The sequence below is a fragment of the Echeneis naucrates genome, chromosome 24, assembly GCF_900963305.1.
Source record: "Echeneis naucrates chromosome 24, fEcheNa1.1, whole genome shotgun sequence".
NCBI classification, from domain to species: domain Eukaryota; kingdom Metazoa; phylum Chordata; class Actinopteri; order Carangiformes; family Echeneidae; genus Echeneis; species Echeneis naucrates.
In genome coordinates this window covers 10,146,305-10,171,419 of record NC_042534.1, presented here as the reverse complement: position 1 = coordinate 10,171,419, position 25,115 = coordinate 10,146,305, and the positions used below count along the sequence as shown (strand labels likewise).

At 42.3% G+C, this 25,115-nt stretch overlaps 2 protein-coding genes across 2 annotated transcripts; both read left to right on the top strand.

Moving 5' to 3' along the window:
• The first annotated feature begins 960 nt into the window (after positions 1-960).
• Positions 961-15,718, top strand: LOC115037380 (phosphatidate phosphatase LPIN1). The gene is made up of 20 exons (XM_029495866.1): positions 961-1,141; positions 6,836-7,039; positions 7,142-7,237; positions 8,787-9,076; positions 9,567-9,668; positions 9,768-9,891; positions 10,035-10,377; positions 10,535-10,628; positions 10,763-10,947; positions 11,052-11,145; positions 11,236-11,305; positions 11,903-11,995; positions 12,206-12,267; positions 12,374-12,512; positions 12,642-12,790; positions 13,258-13,344; positions 13,517-13,669; positions 13,793-13,907; positions 14,062-14,165; positions 14,256-15,718. The coding sequence occupies exons 1-20, from the start codon at positions 1,067-1,069 to the stop codon at positions 14,428-14,430; spliced, it is 2,754 nt and encodes a 917-aa protein (XP_029351726.1). The 5' UTR covers positions 961-1,066; the 3' UTR covers positions 14,431-15,718.
• A 954-nt stretch (positions 15,719-16,672) lies between these two features.
• LOC115037381 (dihydroxyacetone phosphate acyltransferase-like) lies at positions 16,673-23,571 on the top strand. The gene is made up of 16 exons (XM_029495867.1): positions 16,673-16,798; positions 17,548-17,748; positions 17,837-18,013; positions 18,177-18,306; positions 18,424-18,551; positions 18,676-18,751; positions 19,163-19,314; positions 19,577-19,707; positions 19,988-20,229; positions 20,833-21,090; positions 21,201-21,280; positions 21,425-21,565; positions 22,020-22,119; positions 22,213-22,306; positions 22,441-22,502; positions 22,660-23,571. Exons 1-16 carry the CDS (start codon positions 16,787-16,789, stop codon positions 22,710-22,712), a joined length of 2,037 nt encoding a protein of 678 aa, XP_029351727.1. The 5' UTR covers positions 16,673-16,786; the 3' UTR covers positions 22,713-23,571.
• Positions 23,572-25,115: the final 1,544 nt, after the last annotated feature.

Genomic DNA, 25,115 nt, shown 5'->3' with positions numbered 1-25,115 from the left:
ATCAGCGGAGACCACAGTTACATAGCTATGTAGTATAAAAAAGGAACGAGATATTCGTATTTTACACGTGTCTCTCCGTTTTTGTTCGTTTTTTTCTTGATTGGTGATTTTCTTTAGTTCCTTGTTTTATTACTTACTGTACAAAAGTTTTGTCTTCTAGAAAATCTACTGTTGGTTGATGAAATAGACATAAAATGTACATTGAACACACGATCAGCAGAGATTTGTTTCTATAAAATTACCAGAAACTACCAAAGACACACAATTTAGCAATATTAGTTAACCTATCTATTTGTAATCAGAATTTAAATGCAGCAGACAGCAATTGAACGCAACTCTGGACTTTCAGGTACAAGTCACATGTGTTTAGATTTTGTGAACACTGGAGGGCACTGTAGTCTAAAACTGAACGAGATGAAGGAATTGTTGCAAGCAATTAGCTGGCCTATCAAATGAATACCAAAGGTCACCAGTTCAAACACATCAGTGAAAACAGTGTCATATTCATTACAGCGCTCACTGGAAGAGACACCGTGTGACCTGGACTGCTCCCCAAACAACAGGTGGTCTGGTCCTGTCTGAATGTCAGTGACGACACTGTCGCCCAAAAGGGTCAACAGCAACAAGTGTCACACTCAGGGTCAACTAATAAGGAATCTGCACATTGAAAACACTTACAGGCAAACTTCAGCAATGGGAGCTCTGTACCAAGGTAATTTGTCATCTGACCGGTTTGCATCATGTGCAACTGAGGAAGTTCATTCCAACTAACATTCGGATTTACAGTCCTGACAGATGCCCCCTTGCTCAAATGCCTCAGAAGTCAGAGAGTCTGGTTAAGGATGACCTCTTCAGGATCATCTCAGGTTTCTGACTGAGGGGCCCATGTAAATTTAGACGAATAAGACGAAGTTCACTCGCACACAGAAGTCAGACACTTGGTATGCTACGAGACTGAAGACACAACTTCGAGATTTAAGCTGATTTGTGGAGTTTATGTACGCATCTTCTGAGCCATCGCAGAATACCAGAGCTCTACAGCTAGGACCAAACACATTATGGAATCATGATATCAACAGAGGATGATGAAGAGTTTGGTGAAAGTGTTGAGCAGTATGCTGCTGATAACACCTGGAGCTGGGTAAATCATCTGCATGCATGGGAGCCAAAAAAAAAAATTAAAAAAAAAAAAGCATGAATTTTTGGTTTAAAAAAAAGAGTAAAAGTTGAGGAATGAAATCAGCAAAGGTGTGAATGTGAAGGATTATTCTTTTACATGCATTTACATTCAAAAATCTGACGTGAAGAAGAAGTGTCTATAAAATGCATGCTTTTAAAAGTCTGTGTCCTGCCTTTAGTCTGTGACATAGCTTCACTAAAGAGAGAAGTTGGTAACATTCAATATTAATCTCCTGTTTTTATTCACTCTCCATATGAATAAAATTACTAGAGAAAACTTATTAAAGTCCTTTAACTGGTTCCTAGAAGAGAGATGTGAGACCTGGGGTGTGTATCAGTCATCCCCTACTGTAAGATGATCTGGTCCAACTGAAACTTGGGAAGGAGAAGGAGCTACCCTGGATGAAAACAACACATTTATCATACAAGATGACATCTTGCAACTCAGACTCAATAGTCTCATTAGGTGAGGTAAAGACTATGAGATATTTTATGACAAACAATCAACAAACAGTTTATTCCAGGTGCTATGAATCAGGGAGAAAATGTCCTGTCTTCACAGTCTACACCTATTAGTAAACAAATTTCTGATTGTGCCCAAAAGAAGGTTTTGCTACTGCTCATAATCTCACTAATTAAGGACAAAGAGTTTGTTTTTTGTTTTACTTTTAATCTCTGTGTCAGAGCTTGGCAGTTCCATCCTATGTTTCTGTCAGATCTTATGACTCTCAGGCGAGAATAGCATGAGCCAATCAGAGACCTTGATATCAACTAAGTGTGTCAAAAGACTACGCAATAACTCTGTTACAGCAACGCACCCTGTTGAGTCAGCTGACATGAAATGACGTCTGAATAGATTGAACTGTAGCTGTACAGACTGTTTTTGGTGACTTATTTTGAGGAGTCAGTTTTCTGATGGAATCAGCCAGGATACTCTCATTGCATTGTTATTTGTATTTAAGTGCATGAAAGGTCTGATAACAGAGCAAACAGGCCTTTAACTTGGAAAATGGCAGTGAATGGGTAAATGAAGTGTGTTGCTGGCTGGTTGGTCAGTGTGGTTTTAATGTAATCAAATGGCGGCTCTGCTTCAATGTAATTGAGGAAGTAAGCTGTCTACAAATCCACAAAGTAATATAAAATCAGTCAAATTCAGCCAAATTAAAAGATTTAGTTCTTTTGGATTTGCTTCCTCTGCTGATAAATATTGCTGAATGGTTCATTTGTTTATTTGTCTGATACTGTTCATATTGCTGACCATACAGAGGAAAAATTAAAGCATTATGTGCTGGTTTGTGCCCAGAATATTTTGGCTGGAATTTAACTCTTGCTGGCAAAGGAGATTCTTAAACAGATGTCAGTGTGGGCAGCTGTGTGGCTCATGTATCCTTGGAGAATCTGGTGACACTGATATAAAGACTGATGTGGAGACAGCCTATATGTGACAGTGCCAGCATAGTATTTTAATGTAATGGAATGCTGTGATAATAAACCAACCTCCCCCAGTCTTAGCTAGGATTAGTGCCCTGTGAACCTTAAAAAAAAAGAAAAGATAAAAGATATAGTTAATGGATGACTATCAAGGCATGCAACATGCTAAATTAACTGAGTGGTTTTAGTGTACTGTCAATTGATCTCAAAGAAATCAGGCATATGACAGGTGGAAATCTTTAAGTGGGATAATTTTGCTGTATGGCAATTAAACTTTGAGAGTGAGTATCTTTCATGTGTATGAGTTTTGATGACCTTTAGAAACAGCGAGAATAAGATCTTAAAAAATATTTCCTCAATTTCTCATATTCAAAATTTGTATTGAGAAAAAAAAATGCTCAGTGTGGACATATTTCTAGAGCACACTTTATATAATTACTGTAACGACACAAAAAGGCCTTAGTTTTAACAATACTGATCGGTAAAAGTGGAAACCTTGTGGTTGCAAATAACTTTATTATCCAATACAATGAATAACTATTTCAACAATCTGCTCATTCTTGAAACTGCCTCATTTCAGCTGAGAGTGCAGGCTGCTTGCAGGGTCAACAGAAAGACTGGTACTGAAAACTAAACACAGCGAACGTGCCAGGCAGTAAACAGCAAAAACGCTTACTCATAACAGTACAAGATCAGCTGTGACGCTGTACGTTGTGACATGGTGACATGCACTGCTTCTTAGACTACACCCTCCCAGCTTCCAACTTAGCTCAAATCCATAAATGGAACATGCTTTTGCTGAAATTTGATTGTTTTTTTTTCCCCCTTCTGAATCACTAGAGTGTCATCTGGCACATAAAAATTCTAAGTAGATGAGTCCAGCAATCTAACAACACATGAGCCTCAAAGTTGGTTTGGCTCAGAAAGACTGCTTCAGTCTGGAAAAACCAGTGCACACACACAAAGACAGCGATCTGGCTCTTGTTGTAGAGGAGTTACACGTGAGGCTGCTGCAACGTGAAGGCAATCACATATTTGGGCCGCTGCCAAGTGGTCTTCCATGAAGAGAGCAATGTGTTATTGTGGAGAATTTGGCTTTGCAGTTCCTTCTTACATACACTGCCCCTATACTAACTGATATAATGCATTCCTCAGTCCGTTATCCTAACTGAAAGCATCAAAACAAAAGAAAACAAAACTTTAAGTATAAGCCACCCTAAACTGAAATCTAAACCCTTCCATGGTGCTTTGTCTGAGAGAGAGAGAGATAAGAATGCATCAGAGGGGATGACTTGAGGTTCAAACAGACTCATTAAATCTGTAAATGTCTAACAGATTAGACTGATTAGAAGTTTGGTTCTTCCACTCTTCACTTGTTACACAAAGCAGCCATCGGTCGACCACATCCTCCAGTGACTTCAGCTCCACTGCAGAGTCTCAGGCTACAGATCGCATGTGGCAGCATGCTGGGCCCCGATTGGCCAGAAAGATCACCTCACTACATCACACCGATAGGCGGCGTCAGCTGAGCCCTTTAAACCTGCTCTCCGTTTAACTTACACATCCTGTTAACTTTTCACCCCAAAACCCCATAAACCATAGTTTTATTTTTAACAAACTAATAACTTAATCTCATATCTATAGCGACACTTTAAATCGTCAAAACTGTCCTCAAAATAACATTGGAGTTATAAAACTGATACTTATTGGGATCACTAAGTATTTCCTTTACAACAACGGAGGTGAAAGGCTTTGTATTTCGTTGCAGCTGTGGCCGCTCAAACAATGCGCAAGCCAAAACGATGCATTTGGTGACTCATCGGCTCGACGCTGATTGGCCAGGAGCTGGTCAGCGTTTCAGGTGATGTCAGCGGCTGACAACAGTCCCCGAGATAGAGAGAAAGAGAGAGAGAGAGAGGAGGCAGGACGGTAAGACAGGAGGGAGGAAATAACTGTCGACTCCCTTTAAATAGTCCGTTTGGGGTGGATTTTTTTAAGTCCATGACAAAAGACCAAGGTAATATCGTAGAAATTACCTCTACCAGGAAATCACTCCTTATTATGCCTTGTTGTGCTGTTACACGCTGCTGAGGGACCTTCAGGCTCCGGGGGCTGGTAAAGGCTGTCAGCATATTCAGCTTTAAAAGGTAAGAGCCCCTATTTACATTAAGCCTATAGACTGCATCTTTGGGCGATGAATGGGGTTCATCTGCTCTCTATTTCTCACAGCTCTTGTGATTAATACTGTGTCCCTGCCGTCATTAATTATTTATCATTTTTTGCTTTTTTTTTTTTTTTTTTACATCACTGCTGTGATGATGAGTCAGCACTTCAAATATTTGAATTTTGGTCGTACGATTCTAAAAAACTGAAAGCGTCATGTGATTTAAAAAAGGTGTAGTTTTATTATTCAATACTTACAACTTTCACTTTCATGCTTGGGATCTTATTTTCTTAAATGTCTATGTGGCGTTTAGATTGTACTTTGTGAGGCATAGAGGTTAAATCTCTATAGAAATATTGGATTAATAAAACTTAGAAGATTGTATATGTAACACCTTCTCTGTGTGTCCAAGTCTGATTCTCACCTGCAAAAAAATCCCCACAACTATTGATTGTAAATCCAGTAAACTAATAAGAATACCACAGTTAACTGGCTTCAAAAAGGTTTTCTCAAAAGCTTGGATAGACTATTCTGTAAATAACCATCATCTCAAACTCAAACACTGTCTGTGTTTCGAGACACTGTTCCTCTTTTTTGTCTCATCTCAAGTGCAAGATGGTCTATTTTTGGACGTTGCATTGTTTCACACCAAAAGTCCTCTGCTTTGGAAATCAGCTCAGCTTGCTGGGAGCTTTGTAACTCAATGCCTCGGCCAAAAGCACTGTTAATAATTTAATACAGTGAAGGTCATCTATAAGAGAAACTTCAGACAGGGTTGTGGTTTCTCAGATTCATCTGCTGCTCTAAAATTAGGGCTCCTGTTTTTTTTGTTTTTTTTTTTGCTAGGGGCCTCTTGTCCTGGTCACATGTACCCAAAAAGGCTGGGGGGTTGGGGCTGTATGATGGCATTAATCCAAGACTATCTGCGCTGATGCTGCAATCATTTCTGGGGCCGACTGAAGCACAGCCCCTTTCCTTGTTTTAGGGGAGAGTTTTGAAAGCTATGCGAAAGGGATTTGTGACATTTGACCATTGACGTTTGCATCCCACGGTCCTAAATTGTCTAGTCAGCGTCTAGTCTCGGCAAATATAAGGTTGAAAAGACACTTGTGTCAGTTAAACCCTTAACTTCTTTCCCATTATTCTAATAATGCTCAGGGCTAAATCTCATATGTTCACTTGTTTATCTATATCTTGCATAATACCTTGTTTATGACTTTTTGGCAGAAGTGTGTGTAAAAGTGGAGCTAATTCGTGGCAAATGTAATTACTTAAGTGATAGAGACTGGTTCTTTAATATGTACTTCTAATGAATCATGTGCAGTGATTGTCATATTCAGGAAAGTAAGGTATTTTTCAATATTTTTGCCTTGTAAGCTCTTTATTAGTTAACTTTTTGAGCTTGGAAATTAACAAGGGCCTTTGACTTACTAAGAAAACTAAGGAAATGGGTATTGGAATTATTTAAAACTTAAAAAAAAAATTAATTTAGAATCGCAAAAAGCTGATTGAAGCTGAAACACCTTGGTTACAGACTGGTCTAACTTGACTTGTCCTTTGACCCTTGGAATCTAGGTTAGTTGAATGGAAAACCGTTGGATAAGATTTCCAGAACTATCAGGGAGTGTGGGAAGGTCAAAGGGGCAACAGGTTCTTTTTACTGTATGTAGGTCATAGACAGTCCTCAAAGTGCTGAACATGGACCATCCACCATGCCCTCTTTCCTCAGTTATATCGCTCATAATTCTGCTCAAAAACTGACATCAGGCTGGTCTAATACAGTAACCCCACCCCCCGCCACTCAAGGACAGCTATGCCATCAGTGGCTTGATTGACAGATTGAAAAATGGCACAGCAGGTCCCAGATCATAAACGCCTCCTCCTGTGAAGGTTGAATCAGTTCAAGGCTGAGTGATGCTCAGTGTTATGGTGCTTAGGGATCAGGATTTAAGGTTACTTAAATGACAAATTTAGACATATTGGCATGGACATAGATTATAGTTTTAATTCTAAGTAATTTCCTTTGTCCCGTCTCGTTCCTTTTGTTGTCTCTTCTCTCAGACCCGTCAGACCATGAACTACGTGGGCCAGTTGGCGGGGCAGGTGTTTGTCCAGGTCAAAGAGCTGTACCGAGGGCTCAATCCTGCCACCCTTTCTGGATGCATTGACGTCATTGTAGTGAGACAGCCCGATGGCTCCCTGCAATGCTCACCCTTCCATGTACGCTTTGGCAAGATGGGCGTCCTCCGGTCCCGAGAGAAAGTGGTAAGGAGATAAAAACAAGGGATATGTCCTACAGCTAAAAACTGAAGTTTATGGTTTGTTCATCTCTCAAATTTGTCTCTGCTCCCTGTCTCCCCCCTACAGGTGGACATGGAGATCAATGGAGAACCAGTGGATCTGCATATGAAGCTAGGAGACAATGGAGAGGCTTTCTTTGTGAAAGAAACAGAAAATGATCAGGTACAAAGAGCATAACTTTTTCTTAGTTGGTGGTAGCTGTGTCTGCACGTTTAGGTGCTTTGTTACATGCATAACACAGTTGACTAAATAATCTTAATTTGAAATGAAAATGAAAAACTAACTGAGTAGTAAACTGCTTTGGAAAAGGATTTAGAGGATCAGATTAACCATAATTCAAATAATATAACACTTCAATGGTGAACATTGATTCAAATAAAAACAAGGTTCAAATGAAAACAAACATCATCCTCCTCCCCCTCAGGTCCTGAGAAAAAGACACACCCATATTTACACCCGAGGATGACTGTCCAAACCATCTTTCTCTGAGACACAGTTATAGTAGTTTGAACAAGGTCACGCTGTGTGCAGAGTTGGCACATCAGCCAGGAATTTCTTCCTTTGCTTTCTGTCCGAACAACTATACTCTATTCATTAGCAGGCAAGAGTCTTGAATGCAGCACTTACTAACCCTAAAGGAAAATGCTCTTAGAAAATTTTGGCAGAGCCTGTGGATCTGAGAATTTGGCTTCGCTATTGCAGAGATGGTTAAAGGCTGACAAGTGAAGTCAAGGATTGTCCTTTCTTCGTATTTACTTCCAGTTTTGTTTTGTATTTCATTGATGAAAACCTTTAAAGGATCCGTTTAAAATTCGTGGAACTGGAGGTTCATTTTAAACTGTTCTAGGAAGGCTGGACTTCTCACTGTTTTTGTTTGCCTGTCCAAGACTTTGAGTTACAGATGTAGGAAAGCACGTGGCAAGCAGGGCCATAAACTGTATGTACACGAAGATATGTGCAGCTGAAAGAATAAGTGCACAGTGAACTTCTGTGGCTAGGAGCTGCCTCCAACAAGGGAAATGGGTGATTTATTCTCCCTAGAGTGGTGTCAGATTCCGAGGCCTGAAAGAGGAAGGAGGGGCGTAGGACTGTATCTGAACCCTTTTTCTTGGCAGCGGGAAGCAAAACGTGAGGGAGCACTGTCAGACAACAAATCATTTGGATGTGCCTCAGTTTTTCCTCCCCAGTCTCTCTTTTTTTCTTTTTCTCTTTCCATATGTCTGCACATACACTTATACTCCCCCGCTTTGAAAGCAGGAGACTCTTGGAAAGCCTTTTCTTTCCTAAAAAGAGGGAAAATAAAAAGCTGGTGTTTTTGCAGAGAAAAGTATTCTTAGGACCTGTTTTGGATCAGCTTTTTCTTTATGCTGGCAAGCTCGCAGCGAGACTTCCTGTAAACTGTTTGGCAGTGACTGTACACATGTACTTCAGACCACAACACTAATAGTGGAATCTTATTTCAGTGGGAGGTTATCCAAAATTTCAAATGTAGTTTTTACTTTTTTTGCATAAAGAGACAGCGCTCTTGCCAGAGAAGGATTTAGTCTTGTGTTGTTCAGTGTATATATATTGTACAGTATAACAAATCGCATAGCCTACAACAGCAAAGGTGGTTACATGCGTTGCATAAAGTCGAAGTCAAACAGCTGATTTATTTGAAATGACGCTAAATGCATTTCAAAGAAATGACATCTGTAATCTCATTTAACAGGAAGTGGTTCCCTCCTACCTCGCAACTTCTCCAATCCTGTCAGATGGGGCTGCACTGATGAGCTCTTCCCTGATGGGGAAGAGCTCTGGGCCACCCGTACAGACCCTGGGCTCCACGGGCAGCAATGGGGAGACTGGCAGCGGCATGATGAAGAAAAGGAGGAAGAGGAGGAGAAAGACTCGGCCGGACAGTTTAAGGAGAGAGGGGAACGGAGACTATTTCGAAGATGAAGACATGTTCACTATAGACATTAGCTCAGATGAAGCGACGGAGATGGAGAGCAGCAACAGGTGAGGAATAATATTGAAACTTCTATGAGGAAATAGTGGAAGAGCATCTAAAGACAGAAGTAAGCAAAACAAAGCTGTGCATGTGACAGGATAAGTGCGGTCAGTGGGGGACAGGAAAGGGGTGTGAGTTGACATAAAGAGTACAATACATGACTGGAATGAGCCTTAGCAGCAGCTCTAATGTGCCTCGAGTCTGGCACAGATACACACCGATAATACGCTCACGTCTGCACAGAAAATCCTTCAGCAGCCGTGTGAGTTGTACAGGAAATGCCAGAAGAACATGTTTTTGCTAATCACTGCATTTTTACTTCTGTTTACACACACATGCATTCAGCATGTGGCTCCACGATGTAACTTGGCCTCTGGTGTGCAGCAGAATATGCAAAGCAGCCATGCAGCTATGGGAGTTATACTGTATGCTGTAGATGTTTCATGTCATTTTTTTTTTTACTTTTTGAAATTCTGATTTAATCATATTTGGAATTAGGTCTCCATCTCGGGGTGACACATCAGTTGGTTCAACCAGTGGTTCTTATAAACAGTCTGGCATCTACACCCGATCAGATGGAGAGTGGAGTCCCATCCAGAGGTACCCAGCTCACACAAACAAAGATCTGCACGCACCCACATGCTAAAGTAAACATCAAACAGATTTACAGATGCTGTTTATATTCTCTTCCTTTCTCAGCCCTGGACACTCTCGTCCCACCTCTCCCAAGAGTGACTCTGAACTAATGACCAAGTCATCAGACACAGACAACCAGGATCCAGCCATGCACTGGGCATGGGGAGAGCTGCCACAGGCTGCCATGGTAACCCATGGATCCACTTTGCACACATACACACAGAGAATGTCTGTCTTCTGTGGATATCTGGTTTGGCAGGTTTGGTCTGTTTAGGTTAGTCTATCCTGCAGCGTATCATACCAGCATCCCCTCTTTCTCCGTTCCTCTAGCCGTCCTTCCTCCCAGCGAAGTCCGACCCTTCACCCGTGTGCCCAGTATCCATCCCCGTGTCTGAAAGCACACATTTCCGTGTGATCACTCATGAGATGTCTTCAGAACAGTGTGGACCCTGTTCTGAGATACCAGCACTCAGGCTTCTGATGTCAGAAGAGACAGAGGTTGCAGGAGAAACGGTCGTCACAGTTGGGATGGAGCAAGAATCCGTGAGGATGGAGTCTCAAACGGCCACTTCAGAGCTGCAGATTACAAGTGTGGCGGCTCGTATGATGGCTGACATGGAGGAAACAATGTCGCGTCCACCCAGCAAGACTGACTCTCCATCCAAGAAAAAAGGCAACTATTAAAAACAGCTTACCAAGTAACACAAAATACATTATCTATTAATTGTCAAGAAAACCAAAGCACAACCATAAAAAGAAACAAACTAAAAACAAAAGGAAGTTTCAAGAAGCCAAAAAATAGTTGAAAACTTTTCTTTTCTCTGTTGCAGACAAGAGGAGCCGCCATCTTGGTTCTGATGGAATCTACCTGGATGACATCACAGAGCTCGAGCCGGAAGTGGCAGCCCTTTATTTCCCTAAGAGGTGCGCGGGACATTCACACATACACACAATCAAAACCTGTTGGGTCATGAGTGTTTTAGCGCTGTCATAACAAAAGCTGAGCTGTGCGAAGTTCAGTGAAAGTTTCTGATAAGCACGCCCCCTCTCCTCTATAGTGATGGTGGCGCAGCAATGAGGAGCATCTCAGACCCGGGCCTTCACAGCACCAGCCTGTCCCCACAGTCAGTCAGCTCAGGGGGAGACAGCGGAGTGGACAGCTACTGTGACCACATGTCCGACTTGCCATCTATTGCCATTTCTCTTTGTGGAGGACTGACTGACAACAGGGAGATCACTAAAGGTAGGATCGTCATACCGAGGTAACTTGATGTCACACCTTAACTTTAGTAAAGAGAGGATGGACGTGAAATGATGAACTGTGTGTGTTTGTATATGTCTTTCCAGAGCAGTTCCATGAGAGGATTATCTCCTACCAGCAGTTTGCAGAGAACCCCTCCATCATCGATGACCCCAACTTAGTTGTAAAAATTGGCTCCAAGTAAGACACCCCGACTTGTCAGGATGAAAATCTTTCTATTTCTGCTGCATTAATAAAATTGATGTAAATGTGTTTTCTTGTCTTCTTCAGGTACTATAATTGGAGCACTGCGGCTCCACTTATGCTGGCTATGCAAGCCTTTCAGAAACCTCTGCCAAAGGTAAGAGGATGACAAACATAAAACACAGATGCTGATTGAGGCTGATTGCACTCAATACCATTTTCCAAAACACACACCTCTACTCATGTATTCATCACGTAGCCTAGTATCTCGTGTAGAATCTATGACCCAAAACACTGCATCTTAAAATACATCCACTAAATTTGTTCTCTTTGGACACTCCACTTAAACTTTGTCTTTCTGCTGTGCTCACCCCCCCTTATTTCATCACTCCCTTTCATTACTCCATCCATTCATCCACCCATAGTCCTCCTGTCTCTCATATATTCACTCAGTCTTGGAGTCCCTCCTTTGTTGTCTGACTGGTGTGCTGGGCTACAGCTCTGTACGTCACAAACAACACTTGCTTTTTTCTTCATCTCATTTGCTTTCTCTACCTTCCTCATTCTCTCGCTTGTGTCAGTTATCACCCACCCAGCCCACACACACACCATCGCTCACTCTGCTGCATTCCCCCATTCCTGTGATGGACACATTGTTTCTGTTTTACTCTTTGTTGACTCATGGTTTTTGTTTATTACACTGTTCTGTTGTGTTGTGTTATGGTTATTCGTGGCTGTGTGTGCGCCACTCCAGGCTGCAATGGAAAACATCATGAAGGAGAAAATGCCCAAGAAAGGAGGGAGATGGTGGTTCTCCTGGAGGGGCAGAAGCAACAGCACTAAATCGGTAATTTCTTCTCTTCTGTTGGTCAAAGTTACTTCTTTCTGGGTCTTTAAATAGTAAATTACAAATAATTAAGTGTTACTATTGGAAGGAATGATGGAATTATATGAAAAGGGGATTATTACTTAACGGTTTTACTTGTGATTTTTTTATTTTTTTATTAAATCACTTTAAAAAATCATTCTGATTCAAACATTGTTTCTTTTCTCATAGGATTCTGTCTCTCAGTGTGGGGCCGGTGTCTCTGCAGATCAAACTGGGAACATGACAAGCAGGTAAGAAACATTAAAAGCTTCCTGGATGAAAAAATACTGTCGTCAGGTACTAAACAAAATGGATGATTGACTTTCCTATAAATATACACCCACTGTTTGAAAATAGACATAAAGAAGAATCATCCTCAAGTGATGAAGACCACAGAGCAGAAAACCAAAGTTCTTCCACCATCCAATCAGAGCCTGGACTCACACTGGGGGGTGTGTCTTACAAAAAAACGCTACGACTCACATCAGAGCAGCTGGTGAGGAGTTTGGTTTTGGTCTGAACTCACTGCAGACTTTGACATATATTATATCCTAAGAGTTCTTACCTTCATAAATATGTTCATTCCTTCCCTCTCTTGCTCTCTTTCTCCCTCACGCTTCCACAGATGTCCCTCCAGCTGCAGGACGGTCCTAATGATGTTGTGTTCAGTGTGACCACTCAGTATCAGGGAACGTGCCGCTGTCAGGGAACCATCTACCTCTGGAATTGGGACGACAAGATCATAATTTCAGACATAGATGGAACCATTACCAGGTGAGTGCTACATATAGATACATTTATATATTTCCCTTCTGGCATTGCTGAATAAGACTCAGAGTGAAAATGGATATATAATGCCCCAAATGGCTGAGTCATCTGCAAGTTGTGTGCTCTGTGGTCTAAGGCTATTATGATCTAATAGGATTAAATAATCTTTTCCGAGTAGAGTCATTTGTCATTTTCATTTATTACCGTCAGGCATTTTTCCGTTTGTGTCTTAAGATCAAATCTGCAGCTTTTGCACGCCACATGTTATCCTTTGATCTCTCCCCAGTTAGTTTAATGACACATAATAAACAGATAATTCACCCGTCTCCTCTCCTCTCCTTTCTCTAAAAAGGGCACATTCTCAGATCATTTATGCTCTTTTAAATGCAGAAACACAGTTTTGAAAGTATATTTGATAATAATTATGACAATAGTCACTCTTGTTCAAATTGTACTTGTGTGTCTCTCTCCAGGTCGGACACATTGGGTCATATCCTGCCTACCCTGGGCAAAGACTGGACCCATCAGGGTATTGCACACCTCTACCACAAAGTCAGCCAGTAAGCACAGATGTGGTTTTATCAAAATTTTACCTGAGCAGAGCATAAAGGCACAAATTTGCTAGAAGCTGAGGGAATTTTGTACATTTTACGCCGTACAGGCAAAATCAAACCCTGAAAATGGAAGAAATTGCTCACAGTGGATTATTTTCAATTTCTCTCTCTCTGTCAGAAATGGCTACAAGTTCCTGTACTGTTCAGCTCGAGCTATTGGCATGGCCGACATGACCAGAGGATACCTCCACTGGGTTAATGAGAGAGGCACAATGCTCCCTATGGGCCCCGTCCTTCTGAGCCCCAGCAGCCTCTTCTCAGCTCTGCACAGGTCTCACGTCCACTCAAACACATTCTGTTTTACATGAATTTTTCACTCCTCTCTGAGAGTTGACAGTTGTAGTACTGTGCTGATTGGTCTTATGTTCTTGTGGTGTTTTTGTGTGTCCAACAGGGAGGTGATTGAGAAGAAACCAGAGAAGTTTAAGGTGGAGTGTTTAACCGATATCAAGAACCTTTTCTACCCCAACACACAGCCTTTCTATGCAGCGTTTGGCAACAGACCAACGGTACACACACTTACATGTCAAATTTTTGTATAAAAATATAATTTATTTGTTTAATCTCAGTTGTTTTGATGAAAGGAATTTATGCAGGCTATTAGATAAAGTGAAATTCTGAATATTTTTTCTCCGTGACATTGAATCTCTTTTTATATTTTAGGATGTATTCTCCTATAAAGAAGTAGGAGTGCCACTGAACAGGATTTTTACAGTTAACCCTAAAGGCGAGCTGGTGCAGGAACACGCCAAGACCAACATCTCATCGTAAGCCTCCCATCCACAATATATCATCTTTACTGGAACATGTATCGTTCATGTTCAGTTTGCTGACTTATCCTCCTCTTCTCTCTTCAGCTACGCACGTCTGGGTGAGGTGGTGGACCATGTGTTCCCCCTGAAGGTGCGATCCTCCTCCTCAGATTTCCCGTGTTCAGACACCTTCAGCCACTTCACATACTGGAGGGAACAGCTTCCCCGGGTGGACCATCAGGGAACTACACCTCCACAGACTCCAGACCCCAGCAGCTGACTACCTGTTGCCTGCTCATTGGACAACCGAGGGTGTGCTTGAAATGTAGCAGTCATTTGGATAGTTGAAGTTATATGTGTGTGAATATGAATTTGTAGATTTTTTTTTGTAATTGATGAAGCACTATTTTAGTGCATCAATTAGGCCGTTCTACTCTGAATAGTCTTATAATGCACAATATGGATGTCAGCGCACTTTTATCTGGTCATCTGACTAGAAGTATGTATATGAGAAATTATTTAATTTATTCAGGCAGCTTAGGTCATATTATTTTCAAGTTAGTGATGTTATTCCAGCATTTGAACTTTATATTTATGCAGAGACGGTGTCTATAATATTTGTCTACAAGCGCTTCATACACAATCACACTTTGCATACTTCGGAAAGCGAGTCACTTGAACTTGTGCCAAATGTAGAGGTTATTTTCTTACTTAGGATGGCAAAAGGAAAGTGTTTCAGGCAAATTTTACTTCAAAGCAATATATGTCATTTTGTTTTAAAGAGCTCAACCAAATGTACACGATCTAGTAAATTAAATGTATGAAGGCGTGTGATGAATGAACAAGTGTCAATGTAGCTTTATTAGATAACAACTAGTTGGTTACAAAGGCGGTTTAAATGAATATTTATTGTTGGGAGACAGAGGGAAAGAAAAAGCACAATCTTTAAAGTAATCATAACCATCAGTTTTCTCTGACAATGAAACTTGTCCATATCTGTGATTTCTGCAGGTTACAGTGTGCATGTGTTTAGTCTGAATGTCATTTCTGTCGTTTCATTTATTTAAAGTCAATACAGACACAGAAAATGTCAGCTGGGTGCCTCACTCTAATCACGTATTTTGTTACTGTTGATTCTTGTGGAATAGGGTTAGGGTCACTCAAAGAAAAGCTCTACTCTAAAAACCACCATTAGATTCAACACATTCACATAGAAGTAAAGGGACATTTGAAGACAGTATGAGGTCATTAATGAGAGCTGCTGTCATGTTGGCCTGTATCACCAAGTTTGTTGTGAAAAAACAAAAACAAAAAAAGCACCTGAATATCATCATAATATCAAAGTAGGTGTGTGTAAGCCTATAGTTCATAAGTGGGTGTGTATATAATGCTTAAATGTTGTTATTCTTTCCATGAAAGAGTTCATATACCCTGAAAGTGTTTTATTTTTGCCTCATTACTGTGAAGATGATCATTAATTTGCTCATTCACTCCCTCCATGGCCTTTGTTGACCAGATCACTGTTAAACTGGTGTAATCAAACTCAATAAAAAAGATGCCTTGGTGAAGCAATGAGTGTGTGTTCATTTTCTCTTTCTCTTTAACTTCTCTAATTCACGTTTGTTAAGTATTTTCTCTTTCCATCAGTCACCAGACACCAGACAGGAGTTTGCTTCCGGCTGAGTGCAGGCTGACCAGTTGCAGGAAGGCATACTTGTCAAAGTGAATGTTTACCTGAGCAGTCCTCCCTATTGTGTGTTTTTTTTTTTTAAATCATGCTCATGATTTTACATTTTTTTTAAAAATCTGCAGTTATTTTGAATCACACCAAGAAACATTGCAGTCATTCAGATGGCAATTGCATTTTGCTGGATAATGTTTCAGGGATGAAAGATTAGAGTCCTGTCCAGCACAGAACTGAAAATGAATACACAATTAATTGTTAATCGTGAGTATGAAACAATAATGTGACAGGTAGTCTTACTGGTGTACATTACCCTTGTTTGTTAAGGTGATTATCGTGGCCCTGAACACTGCACAGATACAGAAACTACAGGTTTCTAGGACTCATCATTCAGGACGGTGGTCTATGTCACTGCAGCTTTTTACACTCAACCACATACAACAGACAGCTACCTCACACATCCATGACAAACAGACTATATACACAACATCCAGAACAGGGATGCTGACACTTCCCGCAAGTCTTGAAACAATCAATAGTCAAAATGACACCACCTTCCAGTCACTATAATAAATACTGAGAGAGATATTAGTCAGGTTTGCAGAGAGCACACGAATAAACAGTTTGTTTAAGACACTATAAATGATTTTCCACGTCCACCACAGTGAAACATAGTGGACACAACACTTTTCTGCAGGCTGTTAAACCCAACTGTTCTCACTTCCTCTTTGTCCCACATTCTGTCTGGCACAATAGGACCTGGGGTTATTGGAGGGCAAGGAGGCCGCGCGTTGTGCCGAGCGGGAGGAGTTTCCAAAAGCCGGCGACACCATTGGCCCGGGCCCTAGGGTGCTGCACCGTGAGGCAGGGTGCCGGAATACAACCTTCACACAAAGCGAAAGTGGATGAGGACAGAGAAGACAGCAGCTGAGAGGACTGTCTCCTGCACAGGATGGCCAGCACGGTAAGACAGGGGGGTTTGCTCTCATGCGCTGCGCTTACGTCTCTTCTGGGGGCTGTTTCATTGGTGAAAGCGAAACCAACAGCTCAGGTGATGTGCTTTCGTTTAGTGCTGACATACTTCAGCTCTGTCCAGCAGGCCTGAGCTGTTCATGTTGCTCTGTAGCCACAGATCACCATTAGACGGTCAGAGTGCAAAACAAATAAAGTCCCAGATAATCTGAGTGCGCACAACGCTACAAAGGCCGGCATGTTGTAACATATTGCCTGATGAATATTCTACATCTACTTCCTCTTCATTACTACAAAAATAAATCTGTATAAAGAAATATTTCTCAGTTCAGTTCTACATGAATGAAAACAGTGTGTGAGCTTTGAAGGGTTCACATTTGTTGTGGTGTAAAAAAAAAAGTAATTGGTTTTTCCTCAGGTGAACACAAAAGACAACATTTCAGTGTTTAACGCTGCACAGCCTTACTTTATTCTCTACAATAATACACAAATGGTTTCTGCCGATCACAGAAAAGCATTTGGACCTGTCTTTTGTCAACATAGGATTTTAAATGTTTGTTTTCTGTGTCATTTTGTAGCCTTTTAAACCCACAGCGACTAAGAGTCACAAGGTGAACTAAAAAGCTGCAATGTTTCTATAATATCTAGTTATTTTTCTGGATCTGAAAGGTGTTTCCAAAAAAAAAAAAAAAAATAAAAAATCTGCCTCAACCTTGACATTAGCTGGGCTCCTTTCTCCAGTACAGGGATTCAGACAGGACAGGCAGAGCCAGTGAGGAGGAGTTTGTGGATATACTGGAGGAGAGGAGATGCAGCAGTGACCTTGGCTTTGCCCTCAGGACCTTTAACCCCCAACCTTACCAGAGAGCCTCACCCTTCTCAACGGCTGACCTCAACAAAGCTGTGCTGGAGAGCCAGTATCTACGCTATGTGGCCAAAGAGGTGGATTGAGTGATTTACAACTAAACACAACAATGAAACCTACCACTGGCGCGCAATCATTCTGTCTTCTCTCTGCGTTCCTCGTCAGATTGCCATGGAGACAGGGTCATCACTGGAGGAGGTGAGAGAGGAGGCTTATGGCATTTTGGACGAAATCTCTCAAAATATGCAGCTGGGGTTTATCAGGTTGTTGGGCTACACGCTCACCAAGGTGTTCAAGAGGCTCTTCACCTGCATCTACGTCAACATGGAAGGCCTCAACAGGGTCAGGACCAGCCCCCCCACCACAGTTTTCTCAAAAATGACATGGCTGAGTTTTAAAGCTGTTTCACCTTTTACAATAATTTATTTTGGATTATTTTAGTCCCACCTAATTACTTTAATGTGCTGCAACTGATACCCTTTAACTCTTTTTTCTGTCCTTGCAGCTGCAACAAGCCATTCAGGAGACTCCTGTGATCCTGATGCCCAATCATCGGAGTTACGTGGACTTCTTAATTATATCCTACATCCTGTTCACCTACGACATCCCTCTACCTGTTGTTGCAGCAGGAATTCGCAAGTATCTATTTGAAGCAATAAAATGCCAAAGATAATATGAAGTTACATTACAACTGCTCAAACACTCAAGCCTTTCTGTCTCACTCTTAATTTCCCTTTCTCCCCACTGTGAAGCTCTTGCAGGGATGAAGATGGTAGGAGAGATCTTGCGTCGCTCTGGAGCTTTCTTTGTCCGTCGTGCCATCGGCTCTGACAAACTATACTGGGCTGTGTTGTCAGAATATGTCAAAACTATTGTCAGGGTAAGATTGGATGATCTGGTTCATCAGTTATACCAAATTCAAAAATACCCTTACCGCTTTCCAAATGGCATCAGTATTCTGGAAAGCTTGTTACTCCATCAGGTCCTTAATGTCTTCTCTTTAGAAAGGATATGCTCCCTTGGAGTTTTATGTGGAAGGGTTGAGGAGCCGTACGCTTAAGTCCTTGACACCTAAGTTGGGTGAGTGTGTGTGTGTGTCAGAGCAAGTTTTATCATTAGCTCAGTAAGATTCATATTCCTGGTTAATGGATGTAATGATCCTGGAGCAAACTGAGATTGATGCGGGAGAAATAGTTCGGTGGTCATGTGCAGTAAGTTTAGTTTTTTTATGTTTTGAAAATGTAAGCTGTGCAGTGGTTTTTATTATTGACTTTTCTGATCACACGTGGGTCTCATACAGTACTGTACACACCTGCAGCTGATCCGACAGACAACATGACAAATAATCCCGTTCGTTAATATATATTTCCCATTTTAACTCCTCATTTTCATCTTTCCAGTTCAATCTGAGGTTGTATTTGTTAATAGCCCCTACATATAGCCTTGTGTGTGCCTGTCCTCCCGCTCTGTACCATCTGTATGTGTCTGCAGGGATGATGCAGATGGTGCTGGAGCCCTACTTTAAAGGTGAGGTGTTTGACATCACACTGGTGCCCATCAGTATCAGCTATGACCAAGTGGTGGAGGAGTCTCTGCTTGCCCATGAGCTACTGGGTGTCCCCAAGCCCAAAGAAAGCACCATGGTACTTCAGGCTCACATTACTCACTTCAGAAGTAGTTATCAATTAGCTCACTCAAGACATCTCACCACAATCTAGCTTTCACTGTTTATGGGTTGGAGTTCATTGGGTCCAAATGAAACTGACTCTATTAATAATCTTTTATTGAATTTGCAATCTTTCAATCTTGAACGCATGACTGCTAGTAAGGACCCTCCCATCTGTAAATGAAGTTGATCCTTCTGGCATGTGAGTCACTTCTATTAACTTCCATCTCTCTCTGCAGGGTCTGCTGAAGGCCAGCAAAGTGCTGCAGAAAAACTGTGGCACCATGCACGTGAACTTTGGCCATCCCCTGTCAGTCAGACAGCTGTGCCAGGACAAGATAAATCGCTGCCAATACAACCTCGCACCCAGGTTCAAAAGTTCTTCAGATAGCTGTACAAGACATTCAGTTTTTCTGCATGTGCATCACACTAATCACCCAGATTAGAAAAGCTTAAATTCCCCTATTAGCTACCAACCAAACGCCTCATAAAAGTCGTTAAACTGTACAATGCCAGCCCTACAGTTCCTTCCAAAATGGTTATCAAGGCAAATTGTATCTTCTGCAGTAGCAGCCGCTGTGTAGTCTATTTTACAAAGTAGCACAGTCTGTTAGGCTCCCTTCATCCTACTCACCGCCTTCTCTTCACAGAGATCTTCCCCAAACACCCAATGCGGAGGTCAAGGCCTGTGTGAGCTGGCTGGCCCATCTGATGGTACGACTCCAAGAGCAGGGCTCTGTGGTCAGCCCCTGGTCGCTGATGGCGTGCCTGTTGCTCCAGGCTCCTGTCGCAGTGTTAACAGAGGAGGGTCTGCCGTGGCAGCAGTTCATCGAAAAAACTCTCTGGCTCAGAAAGCTGGCGCTGGACTTTGGAGCTTCCCTCAACTGGCCTGGTGGGTGAGAAGATAAAATTTTTTGGTTTTATCTTTGATTTTATAAAGGCAAAAGCGACAAAAGAAATATATATTATTTAGATTATAATTTAATGATTTTGCTTAGTGCCATATATCTTTTGACTAAGTTAGCGCAAATGACATTGCACTGAGCTTGAGCACATGATTGGGATAAGGAGTAAGCTCCCTACTCACTGAAGCTTTCACGAGGCCTTTATTTTCATGTCCCTGTATGACCACTAGGGGGCGTTTGCATATGAAGCAGACAAAGATAATACTGAGAAAAATAACTGAGTGCTTTCAATCCAGTGTCTCACCTCAGGTCTCCTTCAGCTTGGTCTGAGGTAGATCAGACAGATTAGATGAATGTGAGTTGGCACGAGTGTTCAGATTCACTTAGAGGATGTTCAGTGGATTAATGCACTATAAGTAACTTATCCTGAGAAGACCCCACTGAACTGACTCACTTTCAGGTTTCGGGTGTATGTAGATTCACACATGCTGGCACAATAAACACACAAACTTTTCTGGGGCCAGTCCGACGCTCTGAACTGTCAAACTCCCTGTGAAAGAAATTTATAACACACAGTTTGTTTTCTGCAGGGAAAGCCTCCGACTCTGACGTGATGTCATCCACTGTGGCCCTTCATTGCTCTGTAGTTCATTTGAAAGCAGGGCGTGTCTACCTAGTTCAGGATGAAGAACCACAGCGGAAGCATCCAATCAGCCCGGAGCAGGGTGTGATGAGCGCAGCGGTGGCGGTGCTGATGCTGGCTTCCTATAGGAATCAGGCACTGCACATTTTTGTGCGTCCAGCCCTCCTCGCCACAGCCATGCACATCACAAAGAGCACGCAGAGAGGTGAGGGCTGGATGTATTGTTTAAAAAGGACGCAGAGAAGCGACCCTTGCAGGATGATTACATCGTGCATTTTATTCTTGCTTCATGGTGATCCACTGTTTTGTTGACAGATGAGCTCTTCACTGTCTTTGGCTTCCTACAGGAGCTTTTCTCCTATGAGTTCATATTCATCCCTGACAACATGTCTCAGGTAACACCCTCATCTGGCAAGGTTCAGATTCCTCAGTGCATCTCAGGACAAGGAGCATTATCATCCTCATCCCCTTAAATCATCTATAAAATCTTATCCCATCGATCAAATCGCTGTCTGTCTGTCTGTCTGTCTATGGAACAGGACTTTGAGGAAGCGTGCTTCCTCCTGAAGAAATGTGGAGCAGTGCACATCACTCAGAATGAAGTTATACCTTCAGACACGGGGCTGGAGGTGCTGTCCTTCCTGCAGGCGCTACTACAACCCTTCACAGACTCCTATCAGGTACTTTGAGCTGTTCCTTCTCTGACAATGGTAACAAGTTATGCTCATTGGTGAAACTCGCGTAGCTTTGTTAAACTTTTTTTAATGGGGTACATCATTTTTAAATGCATGTCCGCTGTGGGAGTGGATTTGTTTCAGTATTGTTAGACTACTTTGATGTTTGAGATACAACTACAATTGTTGTAGGCATTACATATTTCCATTCCAGTGCCTGCTATTTGTAGCATAACATTATTTTAGGTCCTAAATTCATAAATTGTGCATGATGGTGGTCATTAGAGACTCTGCGCTTTAAGAAATGTCTTTGGATTGTTGGGTCATTCCTAATCTGCTTTACAGACGCAGGGAAAGATGTCATTTGTATCCTCATTAAGAAGATAATCATAATCACTTTCTAGCAAAGCTGAAGGGAGTTTAGGTTCCTCCGACTGATCAGCTGTCTTTTTGTGTCCAGGTGGCTTTCAGGTACCTTTCTGAAGACGCAGTTCCTGTGTTCACAGAGAAACAGTTCCTACCTGATTTGAGAGACCAGGCCACCAAGCTCATCCTATCAGGTAAAACTGAAAGTGTGACCTTGGACCTCTAGAAGCATCACCAGCTTCAGCTCAGCAGATCACATAGCTGTGATTATCCTTGTAATGTTGCAGGTGAGCTTCACACCCATGAAGCCCTTTCATCGGACACACAAAAAAACGTTTTGTCAGCTCTGCAAAGACTGGAGGCTGTGACAAAGTTGAGGGCGTGAGTAATGGGATTAGTCCCTGCAAATCTGTTTGCTTTTAAGCTCATTTTCTGCATTGGTTGAGAAGCTGTTTGCATTTTTTTAGGCCAGAGGTATGCATGTTTCTTTTCTATGTGTTGCTTCCCCATCACAGGTCTAACCAGAATGAATACAAAGTGAACAAAGCGGCTGTAAGAAGAATTGGGGACATACTTTGTAAGATGTGATATTTTTATGAACTGAAAAGCTGTTACAGTTTTGCAAATGAATATTTTTGTCATTTTTACCTCGTTGCCTTTAAAATACCCCGTTATTTACCATACCAACAAACAGAAGCCTGAGGCATTTTTCTGATTTTTCTCTCTCTCTGTAGCTGGTAAAATCCCTCCCCAGAATCTCCAGACTACACCTGACGCAAGACTTTAGTCTTCACTGCAACAGATCCATTCTATAGCGGCAGCCCACGGTCCTGTTTATGCCTCCTTGACCCCCACCTCCTTTCCCTGTTCACATTTTCTTCTTCATCCTTTATGCAGCCATCAGCTACAAACACCTGACACGGTGACCCAAATGTGACAGTGTCTTTGATTTACTTTGACAGCTATAATTGACAAAAATTGTTTTTAGATAGCAAAACAGCGCCTTCCTGTCCTTCCAGATAAAACTGAATCATTAGCGAGGCCTGTGGATTGTGATACTGAGCCATGACTCGATTTTTAACTCTCATTGTGCTACTCTAGTCTTAACGTTTTGTCCTGGAATTAACGTTGATTTACATGATTGACATACTGAATGAGCGGAAAGCACTGATAAATAAATGGGATAATAAACACTCAGTCATGACACTTGACTGTACAAATAAAAGTAGCATTAAGTGTCCAAGCACCATAACAATGTCAGCCAATCAAATGTGTAAGATAAGCATTTGAGACATTTATTTGGACTTCTTCACATGTCAATAAATGTAAAACAAATGTAACAAAATGCACCATAGATTCGTTAATCTTTTTTTCCACACGTACTATTCCATCAGCAACACCAGAGGTCAAAGGTCAAACGTCTGTCCTCTCTGCAAACCCCCTCAGTAGTTAGAAGAAGGCCTCTTATGTGCCAATTAAACAGGAAATGGTATTACAAGGACAGAGATTATCGATACACAGGTGGCACGTCGACCTTGATGCGTAAAGCGCTCACAGGGTCTTGGCAGAACACAGAGATGTATTCCAACACTTTAGAATTTAGCTTTTTCTCGCTCTCCCTGGCTCTGTGTCGCTCTTTGTCCCATCTCTCCTTCTCGCCGTTCATCTGGGAGAACAGGTTGATTTGGATGGTGCGCAGCGTCGCCGCCAGCACGTAGAAGACCCCCTGCAGCATGTGGCTGAAGGCGGCGCCCACGCTGAGCGCCGCGCCCAGCAGGTTGGGCAGCGTTTCGCACACCACGCACACGCCTTCCAGGAAGTGCAGCGTGCCCTTCCTGGCCAGCGGCTGGCCCTGGTGGAGGTAGCCGTGAGGGGAAGGGGTCTGCTGGGCATGGTTGACGAAGTATCTGGCGCAGTCGGCGAAGTGGGTGCCGGCGCGGCGCAGCGGGAGCAGAGCCAGGTAAAGGTGGCAAGCCGCTTTGGTCAGCGCATGGAAGAGCAGCCGCAGCTCCAGCACGGCGTTGCCTGGGGATAAGAGGGTAACGGGGTCAAGATGGAATCCAATCTAACACCGTGGCTAATGTCAACAACCATTACAAACAGCGTCTGCCACTGGATTAAAGTCTGTTCGCCGGCCATGTGCGCGCTGGGTGTCGCCTGAGGAGTAGTGCTGCGCGCTATTACGCGCAGTGTCCATCTGCAGATCAATGCCAAACATCCCAAATGTTCAGTCTGCAGTACGACACAAACTCTCTTTCTATAAATTGCAATGTTTGTCTGCTATAATGTCTTAATATTTGTAATGGGGAAGACGTTTCTAAAATCCTCAAGAAGATTATCGAAAGCGAAGAAAAAGATTTATGCAGCCACAGATTACACATTAGATCTTAGTTCATAACGTGCAACACAAATACAGCATGAGTGACCTGTCACCTATGCGGATGTTTTAGTTAAATAAAGATTCCCTGATCTAAACTGTCCCAGTGTGCCAAGCATCCGTCATTAGGTTTTGGGTAACTAATTCTTATCAAGCTTGAAATTGAATACAATTTCTGTCGTTAGCCAGAACACAGCAATGTGCGTATATTTAGTGAAACTTACACCTTAAGAATCTTCCTTTCTATCACGTGAACTTATTAAAACTGTTTCCATCATAAACTAGTTCCCGACAATCTTCCTGATGTCCACTTGCTTTTTTTTTTTTTTTTTTCTCTTACCGTCTATAAAGCAGAAAATCCAGAGCAGGGCAATACACGCTGCCAGCGAAGTCCACCAATCCATGTAGTCTCCCGCCTGTCCCGGACCCGGCACCGATCAGAAAGAAAGCGGCGAAAATCCCGAGTGATGATGCGGCCAAGGCCTGCCCCGTCTGTCCGCGGCTTATGCCCAAACATTAAGCAGCCGCTGCGCCCAAAGGTGGGGCGGCCTGTGCAGAACACCTTGATGCGCATCAGGTGGCAGCAGGCGCATTAAGACGGAGAGCGCAGCTCTTTAACTCACTGCACCGGATGGGCTGATTCTCTCAGCGCCTCTGATATCTGAATCCTGCCTTCAAGGAAAGACGAGACTCACCCGACGGCTGCCTGAACTAGACACAGCTGTTGTAATGTGTATTAAATTAGGAAAAATCTGATTTGGAAGTATCACAGTGGAATTTAATAATTTAAAAGGCGATAGTTGTGTGACATCT